Source organism: Buceros rhinoceros, unplaced genomic scaffold, assembly GCF_000710305.1.
Source record: "Buceros rhinoceros silvestris isolate BGI_N320 unplaced genomic scaffold, ASM71030v1 scaffold231, whole genome shotgun sequence".
Taxonomy (NCBI): Eukaryota; Metazoa; Chordata; class Aves; order Bucerotiformes; family Bucerotidae; genus Buceros; species Buceros rhinoceros.
The window spans coordinates 53,842-68,574 of record NW_010394595.1 but is presented as its reverse complement, the minus strand read 5'-3'; the positions used below and the strand labels follow the sequence as shown (position 1 = coordinate 68,574).

General features: G+C 46.4%; 1 protein-coding gene across 1 annotated transcript in view; it reads left to right on the top strand.

Annotated features, from left to right (window-relative positions):
* The window catches only part of LDB3 (LIM domain binding 3), a 55,964-nt gene that overhangs the window by 33,440 nt on the left and 7,791 nt on the right, over positions 1-14,733 (top strand). Inside the window, exons 5-6 of the mRNA XM_010145251.1 lie at positions 7,713-7,735; positions 10,474-10,677. Coding sequence (XP_010143553.1) covers positions 7,713-7,735; positions 10,474-10,677 — 227 coding nt within the window. The remainder of the gene's footprint in view (positions 1-7,712; positions 7,736-10,473; positions 10,678-14,733) is intronic.

Below are 14,733 nucleotides of genomic sequence, written 5' to 3'. Positions count from 1 at the left end.
CTTTCCTTATCTGATGTTAATCTCAAACCAAAAACAATTTTCCTTTAGTTGAGTAAAATTTTTTTGATTTAGTCAGAAGATTTAGTCAAAGCTGTTGCACAGGTTATGAAACAGTACTAAACACACTTCCATCAGGTCCTGTTGAGGATCTCCTCATGTTTATGATTTATTTCCTGCCAAATTTGGGCACCTGTGTGGCTCAGAGAAAGTAGATGAAGAGATGATCAACCTGCTAAGTGAAGCACAGGATGGAGGAGCTGGCTGAGCCAGAGGCTGCGGGTTGGATGTCTGTGAGGAGAGTTAATGCCATGGCACCTCCGTTTCCTTCTTTCTATAAGAAGTTTAAAGCAGCAACTGCCTCCTGGGCACGCTGGGAGGTCAAATTCATTAGCACAGCATTAGAATTGTTCTCCCAGAAGTGCAGCAGGTGAATAAGGACCGTGTGGTCATAGCAATAGATAAATAGGACACGGGCTGTCAGAGGGAGGAGACCTGAAAAACTGCCATTGTGTCTTCTGGTATAAATTTGTTTCTCACTCCTCTGATCCTCGAAGAAGGAGCATTTGCTTTTTCCAGAAATAGAATATTTATAAAGAAAAGAATAATGGTATTTGAGAAGGGAAATGGAGCCGATTCACAGCTCCCTTCTGTTTCCACCTTCTTTGAGACTCCTCTACAAGCTGATTCACTGACGTTACCCTGGGAAATGAAAGCGCAGATTTCCTCTCGTGGTGAGGGACCACTGCAGGATCACCGCATCTTGCCCGAGGGAGGAAGCCCATTGCTCAGTGTCAGAGCCTCCTCTTCTGGCCGGCAGAAGGGTGGAACTGTCAGTGTACATTCCAGCCGCAGAGAGGGGCTGGCTGCAGTTCATGTGATGTAATGCCACAAGCCGTGCTGCTGCTTGGTGTTAGAAATCCAACCTTCACCTTCCAAAATGGTTTCAGAAATGCTGCATTGAACTGGAGGGGGGAGAAGTCTAAAATATCTTTAGGGGATCAAACTGGATGAGCAATTATCTGTCAATTACAAAAGGAAGGAGCTAAATAAGCTGGTGCTGGGGCAGTACTTTTGTAGAAGTTACACAGCTGCTCCCTTCGACATGTCCTGCTTCAGCCCTTTCCTGCCAAACCCAGGAAGACCCACTACCTTCAACCTGCCGTGAATATTCACGCCGAATGGAGAGAGCGGGTATTGGGCACCCAGCCTGCTGGTACTCCAGCTGGAAATGGTCTGAGGAGTGAAACCAAAACTCCACTCGTGTCATAAAGGGAAGAAAAATCATCAACCATTGTTTTTATGGTGCTCCAGTAATTTTCCCTTTGCCTGCTGTTCGTGTCCAGTAACCCCAAAGCCGTGATTGTGCACTGGCGTTAAGGCAGTAGTATCCGGCATGTCTCTCATTAGCAGCTGAATCCTGGTAGGTTATAGTTCAACCTCCCTGCACGTCCTTTTATTATGGGGTTTAGCAGGGGAACCCTTGGCTCTCCAGATAAAAGCCACAGAGGCTGCAGGGTAACAAATACAGCTCTGGCGTTTCCCTTTTTTCCCTCTATTGCCTCTTGTGTGTTTGTGCCTCTTCCACCACCATTTTTAGGGAGAAGCCCTGTGTTCTGATGGTACAGTGACCCTTGGAAGCTTGCAGCAGGCCGCCGAAGGGCTGTTTCTGTGGCAGGGCAGTCATGACTGAAGTGTGTCATTCAGCTGGTTTCACTCAAACGGGCGTTATCTGAAAAACGCTTTTAGGATTATTTATTTCTCCAGCCTCAGGCAGCTACTAATGCCAGCAAAAATCTCTTCCTGTTTATTGCTAAGAAAAATGTTCTCAGTTCATTTTAGCTGTCCTACATTTTTGTTTCAAAACATAAAAAACTATTTAGTTATGATTAATTATGTCCATAGACCTTGGGGGGGTGTGTGTGTTTGCAATTAATTTTAATGAATATGGCCATATTATCTTGATCTTTCAAATGTGATCTTCCTGAACATAAATAGGCAGTTCAAAAAATTCCAAGTGGAGAATATAAAATATTTCTCTTCCTAGGGAAGCTCAGTAGCAAAATCAGTAAATGGCATTAATGAAAACCACTGCTAGCAAAAGAAGAAAAGCCGAGGCCAAACCACCCTCAGGCCCGTGTTCCCTGCGGGCTGCGGGGGAGAGGTGTGTAGGATGTGAGAGGGCAGCCCGTTCACAGTCCTTCCGCAGGGAGCGGGGCAGCAGTGATGGAACAGCAGCTTCCCCACTGAGCAGTGCCTGTTCTGAGACTGTCGGTCTCTGCTAACCATGCTGCATGGCCTAATGAGCATGAGACAGCACCGCCGGGAGTGACACAGTGGGGTGGCCTTTGGGGACTTGAAGGGTGCTCATGAGAAACACAGCAGTGTGATTCCGAATTGTTCCGGTTCTCTAACAACAGCATTGACAGTTCTGTGCGTGTATTATCTCAAATGATTCTGAACTCAAGACATTTTTTTCAGATTTCTTAATTATGCTAGAAATTACTGTACAGTGTTGTCTTTATATGGAATCGTTGTGATGAGGTTGACTAGTAGCAAATGCTCTGTTAATGGTCTTCAGCTTCATTTGTTCATTTCAACTAAAACCCAGTAAAAAATGCCTGAGTATGTTCTGCTTCCCTTGTTTTGAACCAACGCATTTCTCTGTTGAAAGGTTGGCTGCTTTGGCCCCAACCTGTTCATTGCCAGGTTCTCGCCATGTTTAGAAAGCAGTTGTTGCAGATGTGTTGTTCTTGCATGTGTTCTATGATTGCTCTTTTCTTTTTTTCTTTTCTTGGCCTGCATGTTTGCTACTACAGGAACCTGCTTGGGAAATCAATGGCAACAGACCAACCTTCAGTCCTCTAACTAACACGGCGACTGGGCCTGTGGGTAGTGTTTTAGCAACCAATGGAACATTTTCAGGCTACCTCAACAAGCAAGAGATCAGCTTTTCAAATAGCTCTTCCTACTTAAAGACTACCACAGTTAGATCCTCCATGTCCTCCCAGTCGGTGACTCCTGACCTTTCACCTGCCAAGAGTAACGTAGGTTCCAAGCTGAGCCCGGGGCTGGCTGATGGCCGTAGTCCCGTGCAGCAGCTGGGCCCCACAAAGCAGTATAACAACCCCATTGGCCTTTACTCAGCAGAGACGCTCAGGGAAATGGCTGAGATGCATAAATTAAGTCTCAACCGAAGGGCTTCGGAAGGTGGACTTCCTAGAGGGTAGGTAACCTGCTAAAATGTTTCCTGTGTCAATGAGTTTGCTGAGAAATGAATGTAATAGCACCTACCCTGTTGTGCGTTTGTCTGGTAATCACGAGGAGGGTCTCGAACAGTACCTCCAAAACACCTGCACAGCACCACTACAGAAAAACTCTTGGTCTTTGGTATGGGAATTGCAGCACAGATTGGCAAGGGTCACCAGAGCATGAGGAGGAACGCCATGACCACAGTAACTGCGACCTCTTGGGGTCCTGGCATTTTGTGGTCTCAGCCAATGCATGTAGCAGTAGTCTCGTGGAAGCACGTACCCCTGTCGGCCACTAGAGAAGCTGCTGTGAAACCAGTGTGACCTTCGTACTCTCCTAAAGAGAAATTGCTTTGACCAGCAGGTCTGACAAGCTGCTCAGCTGGAGCGTCTGCCTTAATGTACTGGCTTTATGATGCAGAATGGGTCAGAACTGCAGCTGTTTGGATCTCCCCTCTGAACAGCGTCTCTCTCATCTGTTAGCTTTGCTCTTAGTGGTATGGAGCGAGGGCTGGTCTCTAGACAGCACCCGGACAGGCTGAGCCCCTGCTGTCACGGTGTGCAGCGTTATGCTGTTGCAGAGCGACTCTTGTTAGGCTGGTGAAGTGAGGAGCTTGGACTACAACACAGAAGAAAAAGCAATGAGAATGGGGTTTAACTAATGTTTCTGCCTTACTCTATTAATTTGCAAACAAATTGCTGATTTGCATATTTGTTTGTTTAAAATGAAGATAAATTTCTCATGAACGTGGGGGAAAGTACACTTTCAGCAGCAGGGAGGAGAACCAGAGCAGGCAGCCAGTCCACCCAAGGCCTGATGCATATTTTCAGGTGCTTTATATCCCACTGCAGAAGCTCTCTGCCAGAGAAGACCAGGTGGGTATATGCTGTAGCAAAGCAGGAATATTTGATCCTTACAAAAGAGAGTATGTACGTGTTCTAGATGATTCAGGCAGTTTAGATGATTCATGGTAACTCTCTTGAGCACTCGGCATTAACAATCCTAATTAACTCATCTGAAAAAATCCTTCCTTCTCACACTTGGTAATTAAGAAAGGCAATTAGTGTTTAAAAGAAAATAATTTCCATTAGTAAGCAAGATCAGCGAAATAAACCTCAGAACGCTTCTCTCTCGATTCACAGTTTTCTTGAGGAAAACTAATCCTCCTCTTCCTTCAATATGCAGAGTTTCCTGGGAGTTCATCCCCCTGTCTTGCCCCTCTTATCCTCCCAGCCTTCGTTACCATCTGCCTGGGTGAGGGTGGAGGGGGGCTGTGTTTTGGGTGGCTCAGCATTCTGACGGTCTCTTTGTTACCGAAATGACAACCCAGCTGCATCCGCTGCTCACCCAAGTCCTGTGAACCGTCCTCTCGGTTCCAGAGGGCATTGCTGTAGGCTGCGTAGTGTCACAGGCACTGGTGGGGGGCAGAAAAACCTGCGGAAAACACTGCCCTGTCTGCACTCTGCTGCTTCTCCATGGCTTATGGCTCCTTTAGTTGCAAGGGTTGCGGCATGCCTGGGCAGTGCGCTGAACGACAAAGTAAGGTTCTACCTTAGAACAACCATCTGAGATGGTTTTTAATTTTTTTGTAATAAAATTTTAGGGAATTGCTGTCTATCTGCCTGCAGTATCTGTAGCACTGATGAAGAAAATTTATAAGAAATCATCAAAACGTTCTGTTAAAAAAAATCAGCCTTTATCCTGTAGCCCAGGAACAATCTCAAAAGACAAGAGAGCCCAGAGCTCTAAGTACATGGGTCCTTTCAGCTAACTCCTTGGAGATTTGAGAACTGCACATCTCCGTGCACATGCAGAGAAAAATCAGTGGTCCATAGTGCTGCCACTGCTGCTCAGTGTTACCTGGGAAGCGAGGGGCAGCTTTCCTGCTGCCCTGTGCAGAGCAGCATGGAACCTGGAGCCACCTCAGGCCTCGATATCAGCTGTGACAGGCTGGTCTCACTGCAGCTTTCGGGGAAAGAGCACACAGGGGGAGCACGGTGAGCTCTGCAAAGCCAGCTCTGGACTCTGTTCTGAGCATGTAGGACGAGATAATTATGGTGCTCCAAATGTGACTTTGTTATGCCTTCATGAACGTATGCTTGGCAGAACGGTAAAAGCTGTAAGAAAAGGCAGGTTCGGGCTGAACTCTACAAGTGTTTTTCGGTGTGGTGTCCTGTGTGAGCTGCTGTGAGAGGCTTAGCAAAACCCTTTGGAAATCCCATCAGGAAGCTGCAGTTAACTTGGAGATTATTTCCTTGATCTGCAGAAAATCATGAAACATCTCTTTCTCTGCCATGCTCTTACACTAAAGCTTCATCACCCTGGCCCAGGGTGAAAAGAAGAGGTGGCCTGTTACGAGCATAGAAGCTTCTGGAAAGGGGAGTATTAATAACTACAAGGAGTGAGTCAGAGCTCATTCCCCATGGCTCACTTTCATTCCCACCGAACTTATTTTTCACATTGTAGGTCAAGGGCAGCAAATACCTGTCCCAGCAGCCTGTGCCAGGTAGCTTCGGTTACTGCATGACCTCTGTGAGCAGCGAGCCGGGCAGTTCATACAGTCCCCATTTAGAATCAAGCTAAAATAACACGTGGCTCTAAACTGGAGGGAATTTTCTCATCGGGTACTAAACATAAGGAGAAGGAGAGCTTTGCTCCTTTTGAAGGCAGTTGTAGCAGCCTCTTCACATCTAAAAATCCTTCACTGAGACCTGCAGCTGCTGAGCCCCGTGTATGTGCACAGGATGATTTCTAGCTGGGAACGTACTTTTATATGCAAACAAGTGGTTCCTCTGATGAAGGTGTATCTTAGGGATGGCAGTTCTGCCTTTAAAGTCATATTTGATGTGTAAGGCAGGGGTGGGATGAGCAGATTTCAGCAGGCAACAGAGCCCACTTCAAAAAAAGATCCCGTTCCCATGCGTTTCCTTGTAAAGGAGTGCCCGGCTGTCCTCACACACCTCCAGTGGATACAAGATCCCGATGCGCTCATGGGCTATGCTGGTTCCCATAACAGACTGATGTACGTAGGGTTTATAAACCTAATGTGGGGTTTATGAAGGTAGAATATTCTCGAAGCAGAGGGTCTGCGGCACAGGGAGCTGGCATTGTTTTTCTCTGGCCATGCAGAAGCACAAAGCCTTTACTGCAGCTTTGGCTCTTCTGAGTGTTTTCGATCATGTCAAAGGCACTTGGGTGAGCCAATGCAAAAGGCCCGTCTGTGACAAGAGCGGTAACATCAAAGGCTCTGCAAGGCAAAAGCAGAAGGAGACAAATCCACTTTGAATGTCACTCGACCAGTGTGGTGTGGCTGCCAGTGTTTGTGCCAATCCCAGACCAGGAACGTGACAGCAGCGAGTGGGGTGGTTCAGTGCCCCGTTCTGCCAGCAGCAGTCTGTGCTGCTAATTAAGCAGAAGAGATTATGAACTGATCCTGCACTCTCCTCCGTTTTATTCTGTGCAAAATATGATTAGTTACTCTTCACTCAAGAATGTAAGAGCAAAATACGGGTATTTTCAGCTTTGAAAGAACCAGATTAAAATGAACGTCATGGCCCGTTGATGCTATTTGTGCAGCCACCAGGCAGTTATTAGCAAATAACGTCCTGTACAGCCCACGCACAGCAGCTGCCACCGCCCCCAGCTCGGGCCCACGTACGGCCCACGCTGAGCTTCGCCTGGTGTTCCTGCAGAATTGCTGGGCAATCCACCGCGGCTCCTCATTTCTGCAATGAGGCAGGATGTAGTGTGAATGTACGTGTTTTCATACTGTGTACCAGATGGAATAAAAGAGCCGGATACGGATATCCAACAAACCACATAATGCTTCGTTTCACATGGAACAAATTAGGAATTACTATTCTGAAATTAATTGGCCTACAGCCCCGTTGGCATAATGTCAGTGCAGTCAGATATAGGCCGATGGCTGGTTAAACACAAGCGCAGTTTCCGTAGGTTTAGATGTGACACATCTACCCATATATTCTTTGGATGTTCTCCAGAGCAGTCAGTTAGCCCTGCAGGACAGCTCTGAGGGCAGCCTGAGGAGAGCAGGCTCCACCCCAGAGTATCTGCTCTCTGGGGGAGCAGTATAATCTCTGCTCCATTTGCACTTTTCAGGTGAGAATATACCCTGCAGATGCCGCTTCCTGCCCCCTGCTCCCTGCCCCGTACCCTTTGATAAGAGCACTTTTAGGGCTGCTCAGCAATAAAGTCATGTTCAGGGGCCAGCCCAAATGGCACAGTACCCTTCCAAGGCCTGCGGGTCAGCTGCAATCCCCCCGTTCTCCTTCCTGAACGTGCCGGCGGTTCAGGCACGAATTTACTTTTTGCCCCCATTTGTACGTGGTCTGAAGAAAGCTTTAGCAATCTCTAAATACCTTTTGCCCTTTGCACTCTAAAAACTGTTGACTTTTTCTGTTTGGTTGGTTTTGATGTTGTTTGTTCTCTTTCTCCTCTTCCAGGTTGTAACCAACACCGCTGCCAAGTTAGTACCACCTCTGTGCAGTGCCGAGTGCTTGTGCTGCGCGCTCTGTGTGAAGAGCTGGTGGCTGGGGTAGCATGATCCCCTGTGTCCCTGCTGTGGCTGCTTGCAAGTGGAAGTACTTTTTTAAAAAGAGCTGACTGGTCTGGCAAGCGCCGGGGGCTGCCAGCGGGGTCCGGTGGAGCTCCCCACTGAGCGCACCGTGGGTTCAGCATTTCTGGGGGATGTTCTAACGCTGCGGGTGCGTGTGGCATCGGAGCTTGCTTGGTTCTTGCAAATGCTTTCAGATCTTCTTGTCTCAACGGTCTGGGTTTGATTCCTCCTAACTTTTTAAGGAGTTTTCATGCCTTCAGGATTTGGGGAGCCTTCTCCGAGCTATTTTTTTTTTTTTTTAGTGTATTATTAGTGGTGTATTTTTAGCCTCAGCATTAAACTAAATTCCAAAGTCCCACTCCACTAAAATTCCTGTTTAGGTCGGTCTGAAGTACTGCTCTGGAAAAGATCTAAAAATTTACCTCGGTAAACATTTTGCCCAAACAAGAAGCAACTATTGATCTGAAATATGATGGATCTGCTTTTTGTAGAGAAGTTCACCAAGTCCTCAGCTTTGATCTTTAGTTTTCCAAAGGCAGAGGATTGTCTCTAAATTCCTGCTTTCTGTCTCTGAACTGAATGTTGTCTAGAAATTGCTGGAGAGACTGGGTTAAATTCAGCATAAAATAAATAATTAGAGGAGCTAAATGTCAAATTTAAACTGATGAGAGGAGGTAAGAGGCAGTAGAACACATAAAGGTGGAACAATATTTGATGCATGTAACTTCCACTGATGTGGGGTTCTCTGTTGATTTAAGGAGGTGGGGGGTGATGACATGCAAACGACAGAAGGCGGCTGGAGTGCTGACACTCTGGCCAGCTGACACTGATCAGTAACCTGTGACAATTGTCTTGGAAAGCAGAAGTCACATCACAGGGGTGCTTTGGATCTTACTTGCTTTGGGGTTTATTTTCCCTGCTTCTTTACCAGCTTGGTAGAAAAATCCCCTTCGTTTTGCAGAAAGCTCTGGCTGTCTCGGGGCTCTTCCCTCTGCCCCGGGGGAGTGTCCCAGAGCAGAGCAGCCCTTACCAGCACTGACAGCTGCCGGTGACTGCCAGAGGTGCAAAGAAAACCCTTTTTGGTTATTTTTGTGGGAATGCTGTTTGCTTCAGTGCAAGGTTCGCTTTGGTGTGTGTCGTGTGACTGAAACCTCTTGTCAGGCACCACTGAAACCCTGCAAATACCACAAGCGAAAGCCAAAATCATGACTGCTGCTGCCGGGGGGGAGGTTTAGGCTGTTCTGAGACTATGGGCTTCTATTTTTGTAATTCACTGTGGAAACCCATTGCTTTGAACTTTATGCCTTAAAAGGGGCCTGTTCAACCTCTGCCTTTTCACTCACACAGTCCTCCCAGATTTTGGGTTTAGAGTCTCTCAAAACGCCCAGTGGGGGGTAGGGGGGGAAGGTGTCGAGGAGCTGTGCATTCCTGATTACCGTGTGATGGTTTAGGGTATTGCAAAGAAAGCAATGCCGTTGTTACAGTAAGGCGTGTGCATGCTGAGGAGTCGGGAGTGTTCCGAGCTGCACCCCTCTGCACGGCACCCTTGCTCCAGTGAGGTCACTGCAGGAACAGTATTGCCATAGCTGAGCAGCAGTTAATGGTGAGACGGCTTACATGTCAAAATGTCTCTGTCAAAAAACAATTTCCACGTTTTGACTGCATGCTGCAGCTTCCCACTGCCCCCCCTTGGCATGTCGGTGTGTGTCACTAAAGGCTGCGGCTGTCCTACAGCACGTGCATGTTTCTGTCTCTGTTCCCTGAGCGTGCGCCTGCTGCTGTCCAAGTGACATTCTGAATGCCGTGTGACTGCATGTCTCCTACTGCCCAGCTTCAGTCGGCACATCCCACCACGCAAGAGGCTGAACACATAGTGGCATACCCTGTGAAAACAGTGACATCAGATGACCGCCAGTTCTCTCAATTTCCCTTTCTCCTCCATGCTGGGTTGAGGGTTCCAGTTCAACACTGGACACCCTCCGTGGCCAGCTCAGGGCAGACAGGGACACTGCCGGTCCCTTTGCAAGCTGAGGAGCTACAGCAACGCTCAGGGCTGGCTGTGCAGAGGTTCTGGGGAAGATGAGTTTAGTCTGTGTGAGCAAAACTTTGAAGATTAACAGGCTTTGAAGATTAACAGTTCTAAATTTCACTGGAACCTTCTAAATAAGAGAGGACCCGACATCTTTTCACCCCACTGCACTTGCTAGCACCTAAGACCCTTCTGAAAAAGCGAACGGCTGCAGTGAATGAATGGGGAATTCTCTGCAGTACATGCATCCACCCAGGGACATACATGTGTGTGTATGTTTGTATACACTTACACATATATCCCCATGTAAGAACAGAATTTTACTATCTGTATTCATAAATACTTGGGGATTTGTCACAATTTTTTATGCAAGCACAACTGTTTCTCCTTTTTTTTCTCATTATACCTCTGTGAGCCAGCACAAAACTATCACCCATGAGCACAAACAGCTTTTGACTGTTCCCCATTAGTCTCTTGTCCTCTGACTAGAAGCTGTGGTGCGATGCTGTGAGCAGACATGCACACCCCTCTGCCGCTGCTTTTTCTCTCACGTAACAGTCACGCCTTTCTCCTTTCTTCCCCTCCCTCCCCTGTCAAACCTCACTCTTGCATAACCCAGCAAGGATTTCACGGAGCGTTTCAACCCCAGTGTCCTGAAGGACTCCGCCCTGTCTACACACAAGCCCATCGAGGTGAAGGGCCTGGGTGGCAAGGCTACTATCATCCACGCCCAGTATAACACCCCCATCAGCATGTACTCCCAGGACGCTATCATGGACGCAATTGCAGGCCAGGCACAAGCCCAGGGTGGAGAATTTGCTAGGTAAGGTTCTCGCCTGATGTGGAATGCTCATTCTCTGCATGACACGTCTAATGGTCCCCACATGCATGTCACGGTAGCTCTTCCCGGGCTCTTTTTTTGGAGTATTTGACACGTGAAAAGTACAAATTCGTCCTAGGCAGTGTTTGAAGGTACCTCGTGGTTTTTTGAAGTTAAAAGGGTGGATAGTTACAAAATGTAGTAGTTCTTTTTTGGTACTCTTCCTAGAACTGGTGAACCCACAGACATACCTAGCGCTCCATGTGACACTGGATGGCACTTCGTTCTCGATGACCAGGCTTTGCAACAGCCTCTGTGTTCTATGTGTAATGCAGAAGGGACAGGAAAGGGGCACAGGCTTTTTACAAAGATTTGTGAGGAAAGCAAAATACTGCTTTAGTGCTGGCGCTGTTGGATTCTCCAGGACAGAGCGGGGTGCTGACTCGGCCCTGCCCTAGTCTGTGTGCTGCACAAGTTTTAGGCATACCCTCCGGACTATGGCAGCAGCCACCGAGCTTTAATAATTCTGCTTTCAGGGCATGTTTCTGTAACCCTATCTGATAAACCTACCCACAGCTGCTGAGGGTTAACTGAGGTGACATGAGTGATGACTGTGGCCAGGCTTCTCTCTTTATTAGGTATCTTTCTACCCAAAATAGACCTTCCCTTCTTCTCATGTGACACCAACGTACAGGTACAGCGACAGGCTTTAACCTAGTTTCTCTCCCGTACATTCGCTGCAGGCTTATTCACAGTGGAGCTGGTTTGTGTATTTGCTTGTGCTCCCTTCTACTGGCCATTGCTCTTTTTTTTTAATTCTCCCCTGCCCCCTAGTTTTTTGCACCAATATTATTCTGTTGTCCATCACAACTCTCCCTGATGATGGATCCCAGGTAACACCTTTAGTTGGTTTGGACTATGAGTCGGTGAATCTCCACAGGTCTAAGGCAACTCATATTTCCAGTTAGCAAACTACAGGAAGAGAGGTTCCTTCTGTCTGTGCTCTCTAAAACAGTTCACATCTTCCAGAGCCATACCTGAGAGCAGACACTTTATGCTATATAGGCATTTTCCATTAAATGCTGTAACATCATATAGTGCAAAGAGTAATGTTCAAAAATGTTACCTACATAACAACCAGATGATCATAAATAGCAGCTCCAGTCACAGGGGAGGCTCTGCTGGACTGGAAGACTCTGCCATCTCTTCCCGCCTGTGGAAGAGATCAAACACAGGGTTGCAGGGAGAGGAAAATGCCCTTTCCAAAAAATCCCAGGTAGGGGGAGAGAAGTTCCAGGAGTGCAGCTAGAACAGGAAGGGCAGCACACTTCCCAGGGGGCGGGGATTGCCTTACCATGTAGAACTGTGACGGAAAGAATTTGAATACTTGGAGAGGCTTGGATCATAAATCGTTAAGGTGGCAGTGAATTACATTAGTCTATACAGATGCCTTGAAAGGAGCTGAATGCAAGGACACATAGATAAAAAATACAAACAAGGTGTTCATGGGTGGTCAAGCTGTTGCACCAGCAGCAGCAAGAGCTGTATGAAGTGCCGCTAGCAGAAGCTCTTTTCCTCATTTTGAGCACAGAATCCACCTATCACATGGGTAAGGTTTTGAAATGAGGTGATGATCTCCATTAATCCTTCGGTATCAGACAGCTCTAGTGGAACATTACTTTTTGCAGACACCTCCATGACTATGTTCTCCTCTCTAATGCTGGAAAATTTTTTTTTTTTTTTTTTGCAAGATCCATTTAACCTTTTGCTTCATTTTGGAAGGTGACTGCTAAGCCTGAGGGTCATCTGGCCCCAGAAGAAAGGTGTGTTCCTCTTCCTCTGTGCAGTCAGGGGCTCTAAGTCCGCTGTGCCGTCAGCTACAGCCTGTTTTGAACCCTCTGCTTTTTAGACTGCTAACACTGGGTGACTAAACAGTTTTCACAGGAGATTGTTTTACCACAATTAACATAGCCTTTTTAATCTAGATCTAAAGGCACTGTTTGTGCTGATACAACAGTGTCCTTTGATACTCATTCAATTAAACCTGGAACTCATTTCCTTAAGGTGTTGCTCTGACCTCTGTGACATCCTGAACTTCGTTTGCAGAGGAAGCTGAGGGTGTTCTTTAGTTGGCTTAGTTGATCGAGTCTCAGATAAGATTATGCTTAATACAGAAGTATGTGGATGAGCAGTTTGTCCTGTAAAAGCAGACCACATTGTGTACTGATCATTTCGTCCCAATTCTGTGCCTGCAATGTGGTCTCAGCGCTCAGTTACTCTTCTTTGGGCTTTTCATTGTATGTCAGAGGTGAGCGTGTGTGTACGATGGTAAACATCCTCCGGCTGCAGGTCTGAGGACCTGCTGTTCTCTTTGGCCAGCAACAGCTGGAAACCGTGCTTCGATCAGTGAGGAAGAACAGGCAGGCTGCAGAAAAGAATTCATTCTCTAGTGTGACCATTTAAAATCAGTGACGGTTTAACTCAAGTCAGTGGGATCACAGTCAAGCTCATGTCACCTAGGAAATGTCCCACCTGTTCTGGATCACCTTAGCCACCACAAAGGAAAGCGTGTCAGTTATTGATACTGCAGTTACTCAGACCTCATGCTGGACCCTAAAAGTACTGAAATTGGAATGCCCTGACTTTCTATCTTTTCTCACACGATGTAGCTTTGTTTTAATTGATTTTGCTATACCAAGAACCAAGAGTTGGCTGCAGTAAAACCAGGTGGTCAGCACATTGCAAGTTCAGGTCTGTCAAAACCTCCTCTCAATTCCATTATGCACATCAAGCCAAATTCACAAGTCATGTACATAGATGAAAATCCAACAGCTTTATCAGGATTACGATCTTACCCTTCTAGTAGCAGAATCAGTAATGTGATTGTACAAATGAAAATCTCGTGTGTCCTCCACAATAGGTCCACTTGATTTACCAGCCTACATGAGTGGTTTGTGTGTTGGGCTGTGGGGCTTTTTACCCCCAAGAGTTTTTTTTTTAATAGCTGGAACCAGTCTAATAATCAGAGTCACAATATTCCATTGTGTGTCCACGTCAGGGATAGAATGCTGCAGCGTTCCTACGTTTTTGCTTATTAACTACTTAAATTCAACCTGAATAGTGACTCCAGGGAGTGATTCACATTGTAAACTATAAACTCCAAGAAAAAAAAAATCACGTTGTTACTTATTCAAGAGGTTTGACTGTCTGTAAAGCTTGTTTTAATGTTGATAACGTGTGAGTTGTATGATGATGTGGAAAAGGGGGACCACTTTTTACTGAATCCTACTAAAATACCTTAGGCTGTAGTATGAAAAACGCTCCAAAGCTCAAACCCATTTGGAAAGAATTTTTTTCAGTAACAACAATTGAAAGTAATATGCTTAAAGATGCATGATATTTCTGCACATACACACCCAGATGGAAGAAAAATCAAATTAAGAAGAGGTATAACAGAGGTATTAACGTGGTTATGTGCATGTTTAGGCTGTCTGTACGAATCAGCTGTCACATTGAGGTTTATGGAATGCTCATAATCAGCGATGTGCTCCATTTTACACTCCCATGCCAAGTGGCTCATATGTCTGAGTTACTCTTCTACAATATAATTATGATTTTAAAAAAAGAAAAAGGCCTGCTGCATTAAAGACAGAGTTGGAAATATTCCAGTGGGTTGCAGTAATTTAGTTAAATTCCTAAGAGCGTGTTTCACTCTGCTAGGGAAGGTTAATTCACCAAGCTCCATTTCCTGCCTTAATCATCCACCAGAAGGATATTAATATGTCATATTAATGCCACACATTGCTACTGTGGAACCTGTGGTCCAGCCTCTAGCGCTTCGAACTGCCTTTGAGCTAATGGCCTGCCTGTCCATATGCTGTTCCAAGTGCTTGTCTGTATATTGGTTATCACAGAAGAACACAGCATTTCAGCTACAGGATTTAAACACAGGAGCTGGACCTGTCCGCGATGTGCTGCAGCGCTCGGGGGGTGAAATCAGTAGCGCTGTCTATCCAGTGGTGTCTCACCCACAACACTTGCAGCTGTGCCATTTGCAGT